The 23,495-nt window shown below is 40.4% G+C and overlaps 1 protein-coding gene across 3 annotated transcripts in view; it reads left to right on the top strand.

Annotated features, from left to right (window-relative positions):
• Positions 1-21,565, top strand: part of COL28A1 (collagen type XXVIII alpha 1 chain) — a 154,155-nt gene extending 132,590 nt beyond the window's left edge. For 2 of the 3 annotated variants that reach the window (XM_036010298.1, XM_036010296.1), the window contains 5 exons: positions 1,452-2,000; positions 3,709-3,866; positions 17,506-17,731; positions 19,406-19,582; positions 20,704-21,413. In XM_036010298.1, the coding sequence (XP_035866191.1) occupies positions 1,452-2,000; positions 3,709-3,866; positions 17,506-17,731; positions 19,406-19,578 (1,106 nt within the window). In that variant the 3' untranslated portion in view covers positions 19,579-19,582; positions 20,704-21,413. Of the gene's footprint in view, positions 1-1,451; positions 2,001-3,708; positions 3,867-17,505; positions 17,732-19,405; positions 19,583-20,446 lie in introns of all 3 variants that reach the window. The other variant, XM_036010297.1, reaches the window with a different exon arrangement.
• Positions 21,566-23,495: the final 1,930 nt, after the last annotated feature.

Genomic DNA, 23,495 nt, shown 5'->3' on the forward strand with positions numbered 1-23,495 from the left:
TTTAGGAGAAGAAAGTCATCTTCCCAGCTGGGTGAGAAGCGTGAAGATGCCTGCCTGGTGTCTGTGGGCAGCCGGGCCTTTGTACGCATGACACTTATTTATATTCAGTGACCTTTACCTGAGCTTGGGAAGAAAAAACAACAACAAAGGAAACAGAACCACAGGGGCCCAGCTGGTATTTGAGTCCGGCCTGGCCAGTGACTGTCATATCTGCATTTTTCCTGAAGCCAGAAGTCTTTCTGTATTTTGTTTTCAGCACCGTTTCTAAAGTGCATCGCATTTGAAAGGCAGGGGACAGAGTCAGGAGGTCCTCTTGCTTCACATCTATATCTAAATGCTTCTACATATTTGGCTAAATACCTTAGACTTGAAAATAGAGTTACCAGAAAGAGAAAGTAAAGAAAAGAGATTAGCCCAAAAGCAAGAAATTAAATGGAATAAGAAAGATAGAGGAATCTTCTGTGTTTAAAGAGGAGAGAGGCAGGAATATCATTGTTCTTCCATATAGAGAACTGCAGAACTGGTCTGTCACCTGAAAGACTTCTGGACCATCCTGGGACTCTGTGTGGTGACAGGCCAATTTAGATGTGACTTCTGAGTTCTAGAAGCTCTATAAAATCAGGACCAAGTTTTCTCATGACTTTTGTGGTAGGGTTGGTGGGCGATAGGAGGGTTGTGGATAAACCAATGGGCCCCTGATAATTCTGATTGCCTGGGGACTCCGGCAACTGCTCTGAATGGCAACCCTTAAAAAGAGATTGTTTATTGACCAGCATTCTCGATGCCCTCAAAAGGCCTCACAGTACAGATGGAAAGCTGGCCTCATTGGTAGGATGGGAGCCACCTTAGTTGACATTGCGGGTGATTGGGGACATAAACTAGAGTAGCTATTCTTTATTCTTGCACAGTTAGAAGCTCTATTCCTTCTCTCACAATTAAAATTTTTCATCCCATTACTTTACCCAGTGCCCATGCCAATGAGCCAATCTCTATTCTCATACAGGGATGTGGTTGAAGACTGAAGTATTAGTTTTCAGGTTCAGATTAAATGAAAACAGTGGAATAACAGTTTTAGGCTAGTGGTTATCTCTTGGGAGAGGGAGGGGAATGGAATCAGAAGACAGACAGACACCAGGGATGCTGACTCTAAAAAAAGTTTTCATTTTTAATCTGAGAGATTGGCACCTACTGCTTATTATTTTGTCATCTATAGTTTTCTTTTCAAAGAAATTATTTCTTAAAAAGAGTCAGGTATAGAAACCAGAAGGGAGACGGTTGTCAGCTATGTTCACGGTCACAGCAAAGGAAGGTAAAAGTCCAGGTCTCAGGTTCATCTGCGCCCGTCTCTCGTCACTGCCCCCCCCCCACACACACATATAACCATCTGCTATCCGTGAGTGGTGTTTTGCATCCCATTCTGCAATGTTTCTGTCTTGACATTCACCTTCTAGGTTGTGGGCCAAAATGTGAAAAGACTCCGTTGGAGCTGCTGTTTGTGATTGACAGCTCAGAAAGTGTGGGGACACTAAACTTCATGATCATCAAAAGTTTTGTGAAAACCCTGATTGACCAGGTCACTCTGGACCTCACCATAGTCCGCATAGGCATAATCAACTACAGCCACAAGGTGGAGAGTGTGGCACATCTGACGCAGTTCTCCAACAAGGATGACCTCAAGCTGGCGGTGGACAACATGCAGTACCTGGGGGAAGGCACCTACACGGCCACAGCCCTCCATGAAGCCAACCTCATGTTTCAAGCTGCAAGGCCGGGAGTAAAGAAAACGGCCTTGGTCATCACAGATGGGCAGACAGATAGCCGAGATGGGAAGAATCTGACAGAGGTGGTGAAGAACGCCAGGGATGCTAATGTGGAAATATTTGTGATTGGGGTGGTGGAGACAAATGACCCCAACTACAATATGTTCTACCAAGAAATGAATCTAATCGCTACGGATAGTGGGCACGTTTATCTGTTTGAGAACTTCACTGTCCTGCAAGGTAAGACTCAGCTCCAGGGCACAGACACTTAGGTTGTTCTTCCAGGTACCATGTCGCTGCATCACCCTGAACAAAAATGGAAGCGGGGCGGGGTGGGGGGGCTAATGAGCCTTAGGCAAACATTAAATTGAAACATAAACTTCAGAAGGTAGAAGCATTTAGTATTATCCTCTCTAGAGAGCATAATCCCGTGTCTTTATTCATTAGGGACGAGTGCTGAGTTGGTCTTGGAGTTCACTGATGTATCTATGGTCAAGGAACATGGATGAATAGAACTTGGGGGTATTGCTAAGATTAATATTCAGAAAGTTACCTGACCTGAATAAGAGATGGAGCAAGCCAGCAGCAAGGCACAAAGTAACTGTAGAATCAATGAATTAGGAAGTGCATGATGAATGAAGAAAAGTTATAGTAATCTAAAAGGATGAGAGACACAGTAACTAGGATTATTCTATTGTATTATCTGTTCTTATAAAAACAGAGTATGTTCTCCCTTACACTGGAACAGATTAACCCTGTACTATCTCAATCACCCACTCACCATTCTGTGTAGATTCCTTGATAACAGATCACGGCTCTTTCTCATCTGTCTGTGTACCCACTGCCCATTTTTGTACCCTCTCAAGTTTCTTCTGTTATTCTCTAAAAACAGAATAGCACATTCTGTTTTTATGAAAACAGATAATGAATAATTAGGTGGATATCAGGAGTTGATCTCACAGTGGAGCAGCGTTTCGAGTACACATCCCACAGTTAATGCTGAAGCGATGGGTTTCCGCATACCACTTTACCCTCTCACAGGAACGGGTAGTTCCTAAAGAGGCATTCTCAGACACTTGCCCATCTAAGACTGAAGTGTGGTCATTACTGCTTTACATTGATATGTGTTCCAGCTCTTTGGAAGCTGATCATTCATTCTGGCAGAGCCCACACCCAGCAAGTTTATGAAGGAGGTAAAATTGGTGCTCCACATGTTTGCAGGCTTCCATTTGGCATCACCCTTTCTTTTCCATCCCCATGGGGATGGCCTGACAGGGTCTGGTGTGACCCTCCTTGCCTCGTGCTGTTCTCAACCCACTTGGGTCCCTGCACGGCCGGCCCTAATCATAGCATGCCATACTCAGACTCTTCCCACTTTCTGGTCGCCCTTTTCTTCAGATCTTTCTAACCTGGGGTCCCATTTCCTTAACAGTCAGCTGGGTGACTAATGGGTTTGTCTGATACATTCAACCTCACTGGGCTGTTAACATGTTAGAATGACCAGAAGTATTGCACATTTCAGAGACAAGTTAATTGAAGAGCTTTATCATCTAAACTGAAGGAGTTAGTTATTTGTTCCAGCCAGAGAGGGATATGTTTTTGGGCTGGCCGGCCTTTTGCTGTCTCTAAAACTGCACATTAATCTTATTAAGGGTGAGACCTGCCCCTTCCACAGAGTAGTTCACAATTAACCGATGCTTTACATGAGCAAGCACTAAAGTTATTCTTTTGCTTATGTGGGCCTTCACATATTATTAAATTTAATTAAATCAGTTAAATGGCCCCCTACTAATGATGTAAAAATGCTTTAAAACTTAGTTCACCTGGCAGTTGACTTCAAGTGATGGGAAAGTCTGTTTACTAAAAGGAGAATGTAGAGCTGTTCAAACAGGTTTTGAGTAATGTTTCCTTTTTCCGCTACCTCCCTTTTCTACTTCTCTTTTAAAAGACAAGCTGAAGCAAAGACTGTTTAAAACAAATTGTAAGAAGTTTGGACCCTACCTCTCGGAAGTTTTGGGTTCATCACCGCTTCAACCTGGACTTGGCACGTCAGGGGAAGAACTCAGCGTTCCCACTCCAGAGCCTCGGAAAGAAACTTCTGAGTCAGTAAGTAACCGTCTTGCTTAATTTGCAAGCTTAACATTGTGTTTTCTGTCTGCTTGACACCAAAGAACATCTTGCTTTGCACTGCCAAGAATCAGCTGAGGCATCTGTAGTTTCAGGTCCTTGGCTCTAAATATTAGCATTTTTGTCTCCAGATTTCTAGTTCTGAAATAGCTCTGGGGCTGGCAAGAATGAAGACAAAATTTAAAAATATTTCTATATTTTATACATAATTATTTATTAATAATAGTTTTATTAGACGCCTGCCACCACCAAAGTAATTGTATATACACTAGAACAGATTAGTCCTGTACTAGCTGAATCACCCACTCACCATGCTATGTAGATTCTTTGATAATAGGTCACAGCTCTTTCTCATCTGTGTATCCACTGCCCATTTAAAAAAATATTTATTTATTTATTTTTAGAGAGGGGGAAGGGAGGGAGAAAAGGAGGAAGAGAAACATCAATGTGTGGTTGCCTTTCACATGCCCCCTACCAGGGACCTAGCCTGCAACCCAGTCATGTGCCCCGACTGGGAATTGAACCAGCAACCCTTTGGTTTGCAGCCCCATGCTCAATCCACTGAGCTACAGCAGCCAGGGTGTCACTGCCCATTTTTGCATCCTCTCAAATTTCTTCAAAGTGCACAATGTTCAACTTGCCACTATGACTCAATCCAAGCCACACTCGTGCTCATTTAGCTTCCATTTTCTGTGATCAGATGGAGACTTGGAGTGGGCCTAGAGATGCATTTAGTGCATGGTGGATGCTTTGTTTCAGATCAAAAGAGAACTACCTCCTGAATGTACTGTGACAAGTGTGACTGTCTTCATAGACAGTTTCTGGGCACTGATCTTAGCCAGTCAGGTTACAAGAAATTGTTAGGTTCTTTTAGGTCAAAATTGGAGAGCCTCCCATAATCACTGGTCAGTGGGTATTATACTCTTCCCCACCAAGTTACAACAAGGCAGGTCTAGACTTATCTTTACTACACATAAGGACATCCTCTAGCAAGTGGGCACATATCTGCATGACCCTGTTCTGTAAGCTCAATGAAGTCCCTGTCCTGTCCTTTTATGAAGTTTTCACGGACATGAAAGGTTCATTATGAGCACGTGCAACAATATTCTAGCATCAGGACTCAGCTGCCTAGCTGGGCTAAGACCTTGAGGAATCTCCAGATCAGTAGGTAGATCCAGGACCATTCAGGAATCAGACCTAGGAAGCCATTCCTAAGGGGACAGACTATAGCACTCACTAGATTTTTATAATCTGTTCCAGAAAGAGAACAAAAGCCTCTAATGTATTTCTATTTAGTTAAATATTAACCATCCCTGAGATGGGTAATTTCAGTTAGGGCAACAGGCTGCCCCTGAACTATTGATTGAAATTCACATACACATTTATTCCACATGGTTTATATCAGCCAGCAGCCTCTTTCTGTAAAAGGCAATATAGAACATTTTTTTGCTTTTGCTGGCCCTTTGATCTCTGCTGCACTTATTCAACTCTGTCTGTGAAGAGCAGCAGCACCACAGCCAGTACTTAATGAATATGGCTGTGTTTGGATAAAATTATTTCCCAAACAGATGAAGACTAGAATTTGGCCCCCAGAGTTTGCTCATGCTGGTCTTTACTGAGCATTTTCAAATAAATTACAGACAATAATGTACACAGTCTATCACTTTGTCCCTCTCCTAGTCGATTCATGTCCCTTTGTAAAGATTTCCCGAACAAGGCAAACTTGGGTTTCATCCAGCAAGTGGTGCTGAAGCTGAGTTCACCTTGTAAGTCATGAATCCAGTATAATGTATTGATTATCTACTGCTGTAGTAGGTGGTGATCTTTAAGACACAGTTTTCACCCAGGAGAAGTCCAGGGTCTATTGGGGAGTGGATAAGTGTAAGGAGTGTTAATAACTTTAGTAGAGCTATGGATAAAGCACAAGAGGTGGTGCAATTCATTTCAGGGCAGGGAGATGGAAGGCTTTGTAGAGGAGCAGTGGCAATGGGCTGAGTTTTAAGAATAAGCAGGAGTTTTTCAGGGTGCTTCCTGCAAAAGGAATGTGTAGGCAAAGGGACACTCCAACAGGCAGGGCATTTCAATAACTTAGTACAAGTTAAGTCTAACTAGATCCTAAAGTGTGTGTGTGACAGAATGGTGAGAATTAAATCTGGATAAATAACTTGAACTGTCAAGCTAAAGGGGTTGAACTGCATCCATAGGCCAGGCAATCAGGAGAAAGCAGAGAGATTTTTAAATCAAGGGTCATATGGTCATAGTGGGTTCACAGGAGGAGTAACCCCGGTTTCAGTGTGGCAGATAAATAGGAGGAGCAGGAGAGGAGACCAGAGACTAGCTATGAGGAGTGATAGTCCAGGTGAGAGATGATAGGAGCATGAGAATAAAAGGAGGCATGGACTGGAAAGCCATTTCTGGGGTTGAATGAACAAGATTTGGGGATGCTGTGGATTGGAGGTTAGGGAGAGGGACAGGCTTGGAGATGACAGCTGGATTTCTAGCTTGGAGGTGGGGTGGATTTGAGCACGATCTATTGAGATGGGGAATGTAGGAGACAGGATACAGTTTTTTGAAGGAAAATAATGAGTTTGCAGGAGGTAAAGTAGAGTTGCTTGAGGGAAATCCAAAGCAGTTGTGACACAGAATGAAGGACAGCAAGACCCTGTGCCTCATGTCATGACCCAAGAAGTCTGATGGCCAGGGGAGACCAGGGATATTAATAGGTTATGACAGCTGGTTCGCTCTAGTAGCTGGGAAGGGAAGGGCATTAGACGAATATATCCAAAATAGTTCGGATTTATGTCAGAGACACATAGAAAAGAACTCAGCATCAGGTAGGTCTCTCTAGGATGCCTGTGACTGAGATGATGGCAGTCCACAATGAACTTGAGCTTCTTGGATTGCCCCCCTTCTCTCTAGACTTTCTCACCCTGACTCTCTTTTCAGAAGCATCAAGAAAAAACTGAACAATGAACATTCTTAATAGACATTCAGTCTAACAAACATATATGCACTTATCTCTGTCATTTGTATAGATAAGACATATACATACACACATTAATACCAAAACATATTTATAATATATCTGCATGTATGCCCACCTTTATCTTAAAGTATAATTATTGTATCCAAACATCTAAAGTAAAGTGAACCTGTCAAAACCTTTTGATTCTCAGATTGTTCCCAAGCCTACCCTAGGAAACACTGCAAAACAAATAATCCCAGAAGTTCCTTCCTGTGCCTCTATTTTCTTTCTCTGTTTTCCCTTCTGCCTACTCCTTCAGACACCTATATCTAGCCTTATTTCCTCTTCTTTCTGTCAAATCTCTTCTTAGGGAAAAGTTTGATATTGGTTATTTACACTTTTGTGTGACATCTAAGTCAATAGGCTTCCACCTCCAAGAAGGACTTACACTTTAAGCATTTTATGTAATTATGGAATGAACTTGATATACACTAAACATCTGGAACAGTGTGTCGGGAATTAAAGAAAGTGGAAGGACTTCCTAGGTTCTGTTAAGTTCACAGCACTTCAGCAACGCCCTTCCCTGTTGCCCTTCCTGGTCAGTTCCGGGGAGTGCAACCTGTACATCCATTTTACCATCTCTCTCCCGAAATGCCAGGTCATTTATACTTCTTCTGGAATTTATCACACTTTACATTGCTAATAATTATTTATATATGCACCTTAATTTTTCTAATGGACTTACATTCCTTGAGGACATGATCTGTGTCTCATTAAACTTTGTGTCCCATTGACAACCCCAAATTGTGCCTCAGCAAATACGTACTGACCAAATGAACACTATACCAGCTGTGGGACTAAAAACTCTAAGTATTTTCTTCAATGAAAGGCATAAATTATACTGTTATATAAAAGACTGTACACATTAAAAAAAAACACCTTGCCTAGATGGGTCAGTGGGTTGGGCACCACCTGGCAAACCAAAAGGTCACTGTTTCAATCCCTGGTCAGGGCATGCACCTGGGCTGTGGGCCAGGCCCCAGGTTGGAGGCATGTGAGAGGCAATGGATCAATGTTTCCCTCCCTTCCCCTCTCTCTTAAAATAAATACATAAAATCTTTAAAAAAACACACAAAACACTTGTTTTCTTTGGGACTAATAATGCTGGCACTCCATGTTCCTTTATTCTTTCTGGGTTTGGCAAGTTGGGTTGAGATTTCCAGGATATAAGTGGGTATAGGGCAATAAAATCAAGTAAACATTATTCAACCAGACTGACTGGTAATAATCATAATGATTCATTAAGCAAATCATTTTAATTTCCTGCATGAAGCCATTTTTCATTATTCTAAATGCATTAATAAATAATGTCAACAATGATGAGAAAATTGAAGATGACAAAATAAATGGAATACCCATGGATTAGAAGAATATTGTATAAAAATATTGTTTAAAAAATACTACTCAAAGCAATCTACAGCTTTGATACAATCTTCATCAAAATACCAATGGCATTTTTCACAGGACTAAAACAAATAACCCTAAAATTTCTGTGGACCCATAAAAGACCCTGAATAGCCAAAGCAATTTAGAAAAAAACAAAAAAGTTCAAGTTATCATATTCCCCGATTTCAAATTATACTACAAATCTATAATAATCAAATCAGCATGGTACTGGCATAAAAACAGAAACATAGATCAATGAAATAGAATAGAGAGCCCAGAAATCAACCTATGCATATACGATCAATTAGTCTATGACAAAGGAGACAAGAATATACAACTGGGCAAAAACGATCTCTTCAATAGTGATGTTGGAAAAACTGGACAGCTACATACAAAAGAATGAAACTGGATAACTGTCTTACATTATATACAACAATAAATTCACAATCAATTAAAGACTTGAATCTCTTTGACATTAGTCTTAGCAATATTTTTTTGGACCAGTCTCCTCCGACACAAGCAACAAAAGGAAAAATAAGCAAATGGGATTACATCAAACTAAAAAGCTTTTGTATGGCAATGGAAACCATCAAGAAGATGAAAAGGCAACCTACTGAATGGAAGAAGATATTTGCAAATTGTATACCTGATAAATGATTAGTGTCAAAGATATATAAAGAATTTATACAATTTAATATAAAAAACAAACAATCTGATTAAAAATGGACAGAGGACTTGCATAGACATTTTTCCGAAGAAGACATACAGATGACCAACAGGAGCAGGAAAAGGTGCTCAGCATCACTGATCACTGGGGAAACGCAGATCAAAACCACATGAGATACTGCCTCAAACCTGCCAGAACGGCTATTGTTAAAAAGATTTGAAAAATAACAAGTGGTGGTGAAGAGGCATAAAAAAGGAGATCCTCATGCACTGTTGGCGGAATGTAAAATGGTGCAGCCACTTTGAAAAACAGTGTGGAGGTTCCTCCAAAAAAGTTAAAATAGACAGCCATACAATCCAGCAATTCTACTTCTGGATATTTATCCACAGAAAACAAAAACAGTAATTTGAAGAGATATATGCACCCCTATTTTTACTACTATTTACAATAGTCAACATACGGAAACAATTTAAGTGTCCATTGATAGATAAATGGATAAAGAAGAGGTGGGAAATATGTACAAGGGAATATGACTTAGCCACAAAAAGAAAGAAATCTTGCCATTTGCAACAACATGGATGGACCTAGAAGACATTATACTAAGGTAATTCAGACAGAGAAAGACAAATGCCATGCAATTCACTTACATGTGGAATCTAAGAGCAAAACAAATGAACAAACAAAGCAGAAGCAGACTCATAGACACAGGAAACAGACTGGTGGTTATCTGAGAGGGGAAGGGTGTGGGGGCAAAATAGGTGGAGGCAATTAAGAGGTACAAACTTCCAAAAAGTAAATAGAATGTACAAACTTTCAGGTATACATAAGTCATGAGGGTGCAATATAGGGAAGACAGTCAGTAATATTGTAATAACTTTGTATGATGACAGATGGTAACTAGACTTAATGTGTGGATTATTTTGTTTTATATATATTTATATTAGTTATATATATTTGTTATATCTATAAAACAAATATATATATATAAAACAAATATTGAATCACTATGATGTACACCTGAAACTAGGTACAATAGGACATTTTATATCAATTGTATGTCAATAAAAAGTAAAAAAAATATTTATTCACTGGAGTTGCTTTCTCATAAAAATATTCTAGATCCGCTTAACACACACATATATGCAAAAGACTAGGAAGGAAAAAAGCCCTATCTACCCTTTCCATAAAGCTTTATTTTTTTGTATTACAAAAAAATTGTCCCCTGATTGCAAGTAAGTTAAATAACTAGCAGCAGAGATTCTTCCTCTCCACAGAAAGAAGGCTGTGGGACTCCTATGCAGAGAGCTTCCGCAGCAAACCAGTGATGGCAATAACCAAGCTAGCGTAGGAAAAGTCCCTCTGGTCTCTCCTGCCCCAGGTGGAAAGGTATGGTGGAGGAAAAGGGGAGCTAGGAGTCTCTCCTTTCCCTCTGACATCACCCCAAAGTGTAGCCTTAAGTGTAGAATGCAGGCTCTGCATCTATGGAAGAAATGCATTTTCTATATCAATGTATATTATGAAAAACTAACCCAGCAGGTTAACTTTGCTGGCTGTCCCACCCTCTCTTGGTCCATCCTCTTACTTTTAGTGAGACCCCAACCCTGGTCCTCACTTGCCTCATTTCCTCCCCCTTGCCATTACCACACAAGCTGCTTGGAGGGCTCCATCTCAGTTTTCACTCTTGCTGTTCCTCCCATCTCATCCTCTCCTTTCCCCACAACTCTCTCTCATTCTATTTTGAGATCCATCTAAAGAAGGCCCCTTCTGATAGTGCGACTCCACTGGCAGTTTTTTTGAGAGCCGGAGGCCTGGGTAGGTTCTGACTTGACATTGGAATTAGATGGGGTCCTTCACCCCATAACCTGGTCCTGGGCTCTACCATCCTGAACTCTGATGGCACGGGTAGTCCCCTGCCTGTGCTCCGGGGCCCATTCCCTTCCCTTCTCTCCCAAGACCAGGACCTTGCTTTGCTGTTGTGCTCTTTCCTGGCAATATTTTGGACTCCTGCCCCATAGTCAGTGAACGGGCTTCAGATTCTCCCATCTAAAACATTCCCTAAGCCTCCTATTCACATATCCTTCTTTCTACTATCCTGTCTCTTTTTTATAACAAAATTATTCCACAGGCCAGTCTCTGCTGTTGTTTTCTCTCTGTGTCTCTGCCTCTCTTTCTCCCTCTCTCTCTCAGACACACACACACTCAACTTCCCTCTCCCTCTGGCTCTCTCTTTCAACTCCTTCACTTCTACTTACTGCGGGTACCCTCTGAAGTCAGGCCACTGCCTCCAACGTGGCACTGGCACTCTGCTGGGAAAGCCACCAATAACCTCCTAATTGTCAAACCCTTATCGCCATATTCTTACTTCTTTTCTCTTTCACATGTAACACCAGGCCACTCATTTCTTTGATTCTGAGCATTCTCTCACTCCTTCTCCTCTCACCCTTCTGAACGTTCTATTACTTTTGAAGCTTCTCTTTCTTTCTTTACCCCTTGAATATTAAACTTTTAATTTGTCTGGGATTTGTCCTTAGCCTGTGCTTCTCCCTGTTCCACATTCTCTTTCTCAGTTCCAAAGCTAACCGCTCTCCACTCTGCCTCCCCAACCCAGACCGTTCTCCTGGGCCCGGGGTTGACGTCTTTGATGGTCTCTGCCCACTTCAGTCTCCCCACACTCAAGATGGACTATGTTCATAGTGCTGCTCCCCCAGATTTCCCCCTGGGGTTGCGGTCCCACCAACCAGCCAGGCACCTGACAAGAAACCTGGGACACATCTCCAGCTCTGTTCTTGCTTTACCTTCCACAGTTGTTGGTGCTGTCCTCTTTGGTCAGATCATTTCTGTGTCTACTCTCTCAACTCTGTTCTCCTTACCCATATCTCTGCTGACTCATCACTTCTTGTCTATGTGGCTTCAAAACACTGGTCCCATCTTTCTTTTCTATATCCCATTCAGTTTATCCATGACCTGTTGATGGTATAATTTTATTTATTTTTTACTTGTAAAAATAACATCATTGAATTATTTTTCTTATATCTAATTCCATTTGGGCAGAATTTTCTTTTTTTAAAAAAACTTTACTTTTAGAAGGGGGGAAAGAAGGGAGAAAGAGAGGGAGAGAAACATCAATGTCTGGCTGCCTCTCATGCACCCCCTACTGGGGACCTGGCCCGCAAACCAGGCAAGTGCCCTGGTGGGGAATCGAATCAGCGACCCTTTGCTTCACAGTCTGGTGTTCAGTCCACTGCGCCACACCAGCCAGGGCTGGGCTGAATTTTCTTAATAATCTGTTATAACATGGCATATTTTTAATTTGGTACTAAGCCTCCATGACAGATTAGGAAAAATAACATAATATTTCAGTACATCTATGTTTTCTCCTAATGTCCTATTCAAGTAAAATGTAGATTGCTCAATCATATTACACTCACTGTTAAATGAAGTAGTCTGTTCAAAGGCCATACTTAATCCTTTCAAATGACATGAACTTTTCAAACTTTTAAAACACTTGGGACTGAGCCTACTGTTAGTTTACTGTCTCCACTAATGGGAAAATTAGGTTGATTTCCTAAAATTAGACTTAATTATTTATAAGTGGCCTTGATTAAGCCACATTTATACAGATATGGTCATACCATTCAATATAAATTATTGTTTTAATACAAGTAACACTCTCTCATTGTGGTGGTAAAAGCAAAAACAGAAACAAAATTCAATTCCCTTTGATAAAATCCTACCTAACAACTAATTCATAGCATTGCTGTGTGAAAGTGTTGTGTAAGCATCCTACATTGCCAATAATAGATGTATTACCTTTAAGATGCTTCTATCCTATGGTGGAGAGAAAAAAAAAAACAAAAAACAAAAAACACTGCAAACTGTCTAGAAGAAATATCCCAGATCTGGAAGTCAGGAAATGTGGTAGTCTCAATGCTAAAGCTAAATATTTATCTTCTTGTCTCCAAAGTTTATATATTTTTTATTATATTATTTCAGAGATTGGGATATGTCTAGTTAGTGTGTTGTAGTTTTTTTAAAAAAGACTTTTAAAATGTATAGTGTATCTCACAATGAACGACATCCTAGAAATGAAATCTAGTACTTGACATTGGATGAAGTACCTATTTCTTTTTTTTTTCCTTTTATCCTCACCTGAGGACCTTTTTTTCATTGCTTTTTAGAGAAAGGAAGGGAGGGAGGGAGAGAGAGAAACATCAATTTATTGCCTCTCATATGCACCCTGATGGGGGAATTGAACCTGCAACCTAGCTATGTGCCCTGACCAGGAATCATACCCATAACTTTTTGGTATACAGGTCGACACTCTAACCAACTGAGCCACATCAGCCAGGGCTCAAGCACCTGTTCCTTAATATTTCCATTTCCTAATTTATAAAATAATGAATTATTACCAGAACATTCTTCTTTTTGTAAAAGTATGTAATTAGAACAGTCAAAAACATGATGTGGCCAATGTCATAAACATTTACTGGGCATTATATTAATGTATGAGAGGGTTTAAACAAAATAAAATTCTGTAGTTTTCCCTCTAGGAAGGCTGCAGAAGATCAGGGGAGATGCAGCCCCCATACTCAAGGTGTTGCTGACAGTCCTCAGCAACCTTAAATGCAAATAAAGAACATTCAGTCTAAGTATGTAAGTGCTGAAGAGTCCTGGCAAAAAAAGTGCTATCACCTGGAAAGAGTCAATCAAGGTCAGAAGCCTGGGAAGCCAGGCACCTTGCAGGCACTGGCTGCTGAGCCAGCTGTCAAGAGCAGAATCCCCACAGCCAACTGGGAGAAACATCCACCCGCACTGCTGGGAATAGCTAAGACCGAACACATGGGCTAATGTAGACGATCATTTGCATTCGTGCAGAGATGACATGAGCTCAGATTTGAAGAGTGTGTCTGTAATAGATGCAAGATTCTGTGTAATGAATTATGAGGGGACTGTTTGGAAATCAGAAACCAAATGGCCTTTTGGAATTGTGTAGAGCCTGGTTAATAATCCTCCTTTGGGCCATACATCCATCATGTTCCTAGGATGATGCTCAAAATCTGTTTCCCTCGTCTTAAACACCTGCCTGAAGACTGAAAGGGACTGACACATCTGCTCATCCAGCTGCACAGAGCAGGCCCAGACTCCATGCGCTGGCCATTCGCATGCTGGCCATTCATGTGCCCCTCATCTCCTGTTCTTTGTCTTTTCACTGTGCTGAGCCCCTGCTTGAAGCTGGGCCCATTACTCTCCTTGAAGGCAAGCCAGTGTGGTGGGAGTGGAAATGTATGGAGCTGGTAGGCAGGCGCCTGTTTAGGCTTAAGATTCAGAGAACAGAGAACAGAGAATACGTTAAATAAACATCTGAGTCCCCACCTCCCAGATGTAACCATTATTTACATTTGTTCATTCACCCTTGCTTCAAATAAAGTTCAAGTCCTTGCTTTTTTTAAGTCTCTTTCTCCTCCTCTCTCCACCGGGAACCACTACTGTGAATATGGTGTGTGTTTCGCCAGTCAAGTTTGGGGCTGCTTAACTCCCACTGGAAGTTAGAACTGGAAGTTAGTTAGGGTTTAAGTTTTCTTATTTTAAATGATGATATTAAAGCCTAGAGGAATTAAATAATTAATCCAAAGTCCTTCACCCTCCTTCCTCTCTCTTTCCTCCTCCCTCTCCTTTTCTCCTCCCCTTCTCCCTCTCCCATTCTAAATTTATCCAGTGGCCACTATTTGCTTATCTATGCTATAAAGACTTAAAAAAAAAAAGAAAAGGAAGGAAAAAATAAAAGGAAAGAGAAATATGGTGTGGCTTAATTTCCCTTATCAGGAAAGGGATGTTTACAGGTGGGAAACAGGAAGTGATGCAAACAGGAAGTATAGGATTAAAGGTTAACTTCCACAGGATCAGGGCCAAGTACAGAAGCCTTACAAGGTACTGACCACCAACTGGAAGAGGCATGTCAGTACCGACTGGGTTGTTGGGGAAGGTTCTGTGGCTGGGGACCATGGTGGGAGGGTTCATTTTGAGCCAGATGCAGAACAAAGAGGAAGTGCTGAAAGAAAGGTCATGGCCAGGTGTGCTGGGAGCAGTGGAAGGTGAGCTTAGGAGAGTGCGGAGGAGACAGAGTGTAGCAGGGCCACGTGCCAGCTGAAGAATTTTTTTACCTAACAAATTGGTCGTTATCTTTTTTTCAACCATGATATCTAATAAATGGTGATAGTTTAAGAAAGATACTCGGTAGTGAGAGTGCACGTTGCTAAAGCTTTTAGGAAGAGGACTTTGTCTCAGAAGCTCAGATACATGATTCCTTTAACCAGTAATCAGCCATGTGGTTTCTAACAGGAAAAAAAAGCAAATAAACTAAATGTTTTAAAGGGCCATTGTAATTAGGTATGTTCTATATTTAAAATGGTATATAGAGTAACAGTAAAATATATGGAACCAGGATATATTAAATTTTAAAAAAACATAAAAAAACAACATAATACAGTAAATTTTTTTGTTACAAAAATATATGCACATAGCAAAAAGACTGAGGGAAAAATGCACCGGAATATCAACCATGATGATTTCTGGGAGGTAGACTCCATCGTTTGTGATTTCTCTGTTCTTCTTGTTGCTTGTTCAGGTTTTCTAAAATCCCTTCAATGAACATGTTTGCTTTTGTAATAAGGGAGAAATTATAAAAATGGAAAACCATAACAGTTATGTAGTTTTAAAAAACAATCTGAATCTCATGGAGCCAAAAATAAAATTATTCTCATTTATGAAAAATAATTTCACTGGTTCTAAGAACCTGGGGTATGATGCTCTCGGGGCCAAAATTCCCAAATGAGGACGTGATTGAGAAAGAAAACACACACTCCAAAAGCATAAGCGGTAAAGAATAACTGATGAGGCCTCAAGACTTGAGTAAGGTAACGATTTCAAGGCTGAGTTAACCCCTTTCAGAAAGCCGAGCTGTCCTGTGCACTTCTTCAAAGACGGTCTTGCTTGAGACGTGGTGTATCTGCAGTGTCGTCTATTGTAGTCCATTGACATTCTTATGTTTGATAACATTTCTTATGTTTGATAAAACTTCAGGCAAACTTCTCCTTTAACTGACTTTATTTAAAAAGAAATAGGTGCAGAAAAAGAAAACCCAACAGTATTTCTTTCGTGAAATAGGCATTTCTCAGGTTTTTGCCACTAGCTTACCAGTAATTTAGGGGAAGCTCCTTAATCATTTGGAACTTCAGACCCCACCCCTTACCAGGAAATGAAGTACTGAGAAAGTTTTCCTCTAGCCTTAAAATTCTCTAGTTCCGTGATTATAACAAAAGTTCTCATTCAAATTGTCATATGTATATGCAAACCATTCTCAAAGAAATAGGAATGCCTCAGTTAAACCACAGTTTTCCCTCCATTTGTACCAAAAGTTGTGTTTTGGGGCTAGTGAAAATCCACTACTGTGTTTGAATTGAGTGTCCATTTATATGCAGCTGATGACCCGATCAGTCCCAATGGAAATATTGCTTTGATTTACTTGGTAGGACTTTAATTGCTGTGAATACATACACACCAGCAATAGACTTGATTAGCATTCCCCCCACGTGTGTGCATGTGAGTGCGTACAGAATCAAAAGCTGTAGAATGGCTTCGGTGGCAGAGAGCAGCGAATGATGACAGCTGGTTCTGGTCACGGAGTGACGAGAAACACAGGTAAGATCACGTCGAAAATGACCTTTACCTAGTTCACAGATGTGCCAAATTAAATAAATTTTGAAAAAGCAAACAAATTTAAAAAATAGACAAGAGAAGTCCCAGTATAAATTTCAGCATAAATGACCATACTGTGCCAGGACTGAGATGAATAATCAATTCAACTCCATGTGGATGACAATTACATCTGTAACCCACAAAATTTGTTTTTGAAATTATAATCCTTTGTTCTTTAGCTAACATTTAACTTCTTAGAAGCTAAACATCCTGTCGTATTTGACACATGCTGGGGTCTGGATAACAGGATGAGATGAAAAGTGATTGCTGTTGTTTTTAATTTAGCATATTATTGTCCTTGCCACCCCAATTCCCATTCTCAAAATTGGTTGAGTTCAGATAGATATTTTGGAATAAACTTTTACATTTTCTAGTATTAGGAAATGGAGAGAAAAAGATGATGAAAAAAATGGTCAAAGAAATTAATGATTATCTTCTCTCCTCATACCAATGACTAAGAATGAAGATAAATTCCTCCCAACCTCCCATCTTCTGTGGCCTACACGCGGACCCCTCTGAAAGGCTCAGCGCAGAAGCATGTGTGCATGGGAAATGTGTGAGTGTGTGCACGTACACCCACATAGAGTGGTAGGAAGATCCATATTTAGGTGTTCAGAGATGTATGACCTAGAAGAGGGGCATCATTTCCTAAGTTTTTATTAAAAGAATTAATATTGGAGAGTTGGGAGAAGCAGCATGGTGAGTTTTTCCTTAAATGTTCCCAAAAGCGAGCTCACTTTTTTGCCTTCATATCAGCAGAAACAAAAATGTGAACTTTTGTGTAGGTCAATGTCCTCGGACCCCAGGGCAAAGAGAATGAGCCTCCAGAGCCTACTTGGGCTGCCTGGCTGGCCACCACCCCTTCACCTGAGGCTGCCACCACCCCTTCACCTGAGGCTGCCACCACCCTGGGGCCAAGGCTCAGCATCCTCGAGGCTGAGGCAGAGGAGCCAGGAACAAGAACGCCCAGTCCCACTTTGAACTCAGAGTTGGAAAAGTTGGTGCACAAAGGTGAGCTATCTGTGGATCGGCTGCTGCATCTGCGTGTGAGGGAGGCACAGAGATGGTCTCCGTAACCTCCTCTAGAGAGGTTTTAATTGTAAACAGTGTGGGACAAACGATAATTTTCATTTTATTATATATAAAATTGAAAAACTGACTGGCTATAAAACTTTTAAAGTTTTTTAGTGTTTGTTATTATTGTTTTTCATTTGAATGTCTTTACAGAGGGCTGTGTTCTTGTGTTCGCCATAGTCCCTACCACTCCCTATTATCTTACGCATGGCCTTCACACATGGACACATTTGAATTTTGAACCCTAGACTGTAGGAGAGGAAAAAGAGCTAGAACAGGATTCATTAACATATTTTCTATGAAATTAATATCTACAGAAGTTCATCATTAGGTACAGCTTCTGAAGAATATGTCAGGAAGACAATACCCTTGCTTAAAAGAAGACAAGACTGGCTTGAAAACAAGTTACACAATATTATTTAGTTATCATTTTTAAGAGCAAAGGTAGTAGAAATCCAATGCTCCTTTCCAATTGGTTTAAGGAGTGTTCATTTAGTTTTAGAAGTAAATGAATTGAGACATACTTCACATCTAGGGAAATGATGATGAGAGATGGGGGAGGGCTGGTTGTGATACTGAGAAATGAGGCTTATGACACATAAACCATCACACAGAACACAGAAAGCAGCAAGTATCTATTTGGTCTTTTTGTGGCTTCTCTCTTCCTCAGGTAAGAAATATGAATAGTAGCACTAAGGAGCACCATAAAACAAAAAGGGATTTAACAAAGGATTTATTGTTGTAGCTTTTCCTTGCTTTTCACAGTGGATGTGTTTCTGAAACTTACTTGTATACTGACATAAAAGGTCATGTCTTTATTACCCTGCAAGAGCTCCTCTTCATAGAAGAAAATTGTGACTTGAAGGAGAGCCCTTTGCTTTACTTTTTTTTGAGACTTAAAAAGATCTTTCTTTTTTATTGGTACAATGGCATGTGATTGTGGTGGTGCTTTCTAGAAACAAACTAGAAGGAAGTGTGTATGGAACGCCAAAAAATCACCTTCATTCCAAATATTAATTTAATTTTTAGTCAATTCTGAAGTAAATTAGAGAGTTCTATTTTTTCTCCTGTCAATTCATCCTCATAAGAATATTAGGCAATGAAGGCTCACAGTGTTATGCTTTCAGAGAAATATGAATTCTTAATGGGGTTTCATGAAGACAAAAAGTTTTTATGTTTTCAAAGGACTGTATAATTAATGGTGGAGTTTCAGGTGGTGGAGGAAATGTTTTGGATGTTAGAGAACTCTTCTTTAACTTAGAACAATATTTTCCTAGTTGGTATGTTAGTGTACACAGAGAATAATTTCCTTTAAGATTTTATTTATTTATTTATTTATTTATTTATTTATTTATTTATTTTAGAGAGGGAAGGGAGGGAGAAAGAGAGAGAGAGAGAAACATTAATGTGTGGTTCCTGGGGACCATGGCCTGCAACCCAGGCATGCTCCCTGACTGGGAATCAAACCTGCGATGCTTTGGTTCGCAGCCCACACTCAATGCACTGAGCTACGCCAGCCAGGGCTGAAAATATATTTTATAAAGCTTTTATTTTTCATCTTTTCAGTGAACGAAACACCTATAATAACACACTGTCCTTTTCTCTACCTAGACCCTAGATGTTTCGAAGACCTAAAGCCTGGAAACTGTACTGAATATGTGGTTCGGTGGTATTATGACCAACAGGTCAACTCTTGTGCCCGCTTTTGGTTCAGTGGCTGTAACGGCTCAGGAAATAGATTCACCAGTGAAAAGCAGTGTCAGGAAACCTGCATTCGAGGATGAGCTGGTAAGCCCACCTGTAATGAGACAAATCTACATCTCTATCAACAAGTCTAGGAAGAACCTTTATAATTTCAACATATTTACCCAAGACAAACAAAGCACCATATTTGGTTGTATACTATTTACAATTTATAAACATTGAATCCTGATAACCACACTGGGGTGCGGATGTTATTACCCACTTTCACAGATAAAGAAGCTGAAGCTCTGAGGGGTTTAGTAATCTGTTAACAGTGACCCAACTGAAGGATGGCAACGCTGAGGATTTGACTCAGAGCCATGAGACCTCAATACGTAGGTTTTAGTATCTACTTCACAACTTGCAATGTGGTTCTGATTCCTGTTCATTCCTGTTCTACGTATTATGCAGGGTTAAACTCCTTTCCCCGCCCAGCCCCGCATTCCTCCCTGGTCCCCTGGTCCCATCCACCCACTGTAGTTGCTCAAACGCCTCACAGCCATGCCAGCAGCAAAGGGTAGGTAGGTGGTGCAGAAGGACTTGGGTTTGGGAATCAGATGTGATGGGAGTATGTTTGTACATAGGAGGCCATGAGATAAAGATACCCTGTTTGAAGGAAACCAGCAAGATGGAACGGTTCTGAGAAATGGGAGGTGCTGGGATAGGAGGTGGACTGGTGTGGTTAGGTTTTTCCCCACTTGCCGTGAAAGTGAATAAAAAACCAATCTGAATTAAAATGACTTAATTCATATGGATTAACAGCTGTCACTCCGCACTCCTCCAACGTGTTTGGTAAAAAACCTTTATTGTGTTCTAAGACTATATGTTGAAAGCAAAAATTGGAATTTAAATGAAGGAATTTTTGTCTTCCTTCCTTTGAAATGTGTAAATAATGACTTTCAATTCTAGGAGGATAGAAAAAGAAGGCACTTGACAGCCAGGAACTACTTAAAACCCACATCCATTCTCGAGGAGGGCATTTTAGAGAGATGCCTTAGGCTGAAAAACGAGCCACCAAATTGAAATATGACCCAACAGAGTAATAGATAACTGGCTGTGTCATTTTACAATAATTCTGTGACGCCCCGTCTGGGAGGATCTTCGGTTGTGAGCTGTCCTCAGACAGCACTTGTATCTGTCTCACGCGCCCTTTCTTCTTCTTTCAGGCCTGTGACCCTCATTCAAGGTCAGCGGTGCACACACACACACACACACACACACACAAATGCTCGAGGAAGTTGGTGCTGGAAGAAGAGCCATCTTAGTAAAAATAATTTTGTGTAGTTTGGTTAAATTTTTATGATGTAATATTTGATGCTACAAAAGAATATAAGCAATGTATTTGTCAGCTTAAAAATATTATCAAAAGATGAACACCACTGAATACTTCACCCAGAGAATGACCAAGCATGACCAATTCCACTGGGACTTCCTGTGTACCCCACTACCATCCTAGCCCCCTATTGCCTGTCAGGGATAATTCATCTTGAATTTTGTGTTTACCATTTCACTTTGCTATTGTTTTTTACATGTAGTTTTACATGTAAAACCATATATATCTCTATGTATCCCTAAACAATACATACTTTTGCTTATTTTAGAATGTAATAAAAATGGTACCATACTTGAGTCTTTTGCAACTTGCTATTTTCATTCAATATTATAATTGATCCATATGTCTTACCATATGCATTCCTAAAAATATCTCAATGTGTTATTACAAATTTATTATTTAGGCATTTTGAGCTTTAGAAAATTTATTTCATAATATAATTCTTTGCAACTTGGTATGTTATTACGTTATAATTCATTTACTTTCATGGTTGTGTATTTGTGTGAATATATCATATTTAAAGATTGTCTTGTCTATGATCAATTACATTATTTCTGTTTATTTACTTATTTTTTTTTACTGGTTCATCAGCATCGCTATAAATACTCCTATGCACAGCTTTGGGTGCACATGTGCCAGTGTTTTCCTAGGATATATACCCAAAAATAAAATTGCTGGGTTGCAGAATATGTAAACATTCAAAAATAGTGTATCATACCAAATCAAAACATTTTCCAAAGTGTCTGAACCAAATCATCATAAGCTCTCACCAGTTGTGTATGAGAGTTCCTTTTGCTTGATACTCTTACCAATACTGAGTATGCTCAGACTTCTTCATTTTGCTAATACTGTATAAAGGACATAAGCAATACATATACAAACACCCTAAGTGACTGGGCATTCTCGGGGGTGGACATTTCTGGTAGCACAATGATCTGAGCAGCCCCGTCCATCTTCGGATAACCCCACCCTTACTGCTGCGCATGCGCTGGGTGTCTCCTATGGCTCGCACCCTAACAAACTCCTACTCTGACCCATGGAGGCTTTTATAACGATTGTGTTATTGTAAGACTGGCGTTATGTCCTCTTTCCTTCCAGCTGCTTCAGCAGCTTCCCCTACTTCCAGGGCTCTCGGACCATCCCAGCCTCTCATTCTGAGTGTGCCCTCCAGTATGTGAGGGTTTCACAGTGACGGAGTAGGGGAAAGGAGCAAATTAACACGTCCCTTGTTCTGAATAGTCTATTCCTATAGAATATTAAAAACCCAAGATAACTGCCACATTAATAGGAGACATGGGAAAATTGACCTCTACCTTGGAAGCAGAAAGGAACAGAGGAATTACATTGCAGGAATTCTAAATGGTAAAACGGTACTCGGGCATTGCAAAGACAGCAAGGCTTCTCTCCCTTTTTCTCTCTGAGACTGGCTGCAGGCTTCAATTTTGTTTTTACGGGTCTTCAAATTTGCCCTTAACCTCTGCACTCACAGTTTCTTAACATTATTTTTAACTCCTAAGAGGATTCTCCAGTTAGTTCCTCCTTGGCACATTAGCTGGTGTTATCTTAAATTTATTATTTGGCTGTTTTCCCTCTCTCGCATCTTAATGAAGAGTGCTATGGTTTTGTCAGTATCTGCAAATTGGCATTTTTCTCGAATTGTTCTGTTATGAGTAAGTCTCTGCTCCGACTTGCTTTCAGCTGTTTAAAGCAAAACACAGAACATGTCCCTTCTGGGGGGCAGGGACAAAACCCTTGCCTTTATGTAACTGTCTGATCTCCAGTCTTCCAGGAAATAAATACTGGAATCTGTAGACTTTTCCTGTGCAGCATTACTTTGTTACTTGAAAAATACTCACAAATACAGTAAAATGGACTAAAATTGTGCTTCTTCAAATTTTAGAGCGTTACCAGAGCTCTTCCCATACTAAAAGTGAGAGGCTAAATCTATTAAACTTACTTTGGACCCCTCTACACCTTCATCACAAACCAGAATCCCTCTGTGTTCCATGTCTGTCAATGGCGCAATCACCCAGCCAGTGACATTGTCTGGCCTTGGTGAAACACTCCCGACTCTTGCCTCTCCCTCACTCCCCTTATCCGATTGCTCAGGGCACCTGGTCTATCTTTCTTCTCCCTCTTCCTCTCTGCCCTGCTTCGTCATTTCTTCAAAGCTGGCCTCCTCGTCTCCAATCTTTATCCACCCAGTGCTGTGGAGTTATGGTAAGTGGGATGCAATCCTTCTCTTTACAACGCTTTACAACTCTATCTTCTTCAAGATAGAGTACACGTTGTAGCACAGTATTCAAGGTCTTTCAGGACCTCATTGCTGCTTACATTGCTAGTTTATCTCCCTTCAGGTCCTTGTAGATGTTCTTCAATTCAGCTACTCTCAACCATTTGCTACTTTCTGAAAACACCATCCATTTCCTTTTGGGAATCTTCTCTTCCCTCCTTCTCTCTCTTCCTTACATCCAGACTTAGCATTATGGAATTCATTCCTTAACAGGAAAGATCTACCTGAATCTTTTAAGACCTTCGCTGCTGTCCAATTTAATCAATTCATTTTGGGGGGCCCTTAAGTGTTTCCAGTGTTATGTTATTATGACCAAATCTTCATTGAACATC

The sequence above is a fragment of the Phyllostomus discolor genome, chromosome 10, assembly GCF_004126475.2.
Source record: "Phyllostomus discolor isolate MPI-MPIP mPhyDis1 chromosome 10, mPhyDis1.pri.v3, whole genome shotgun sequence".
NCBI classification, from domain to species: domain Eukaryota; kingdom Metazoa; phylum Chordata; class Mammalia; order Chiroptera; family Phyllostomidae; genus Phyllostomus; species Phyllostomus discolor.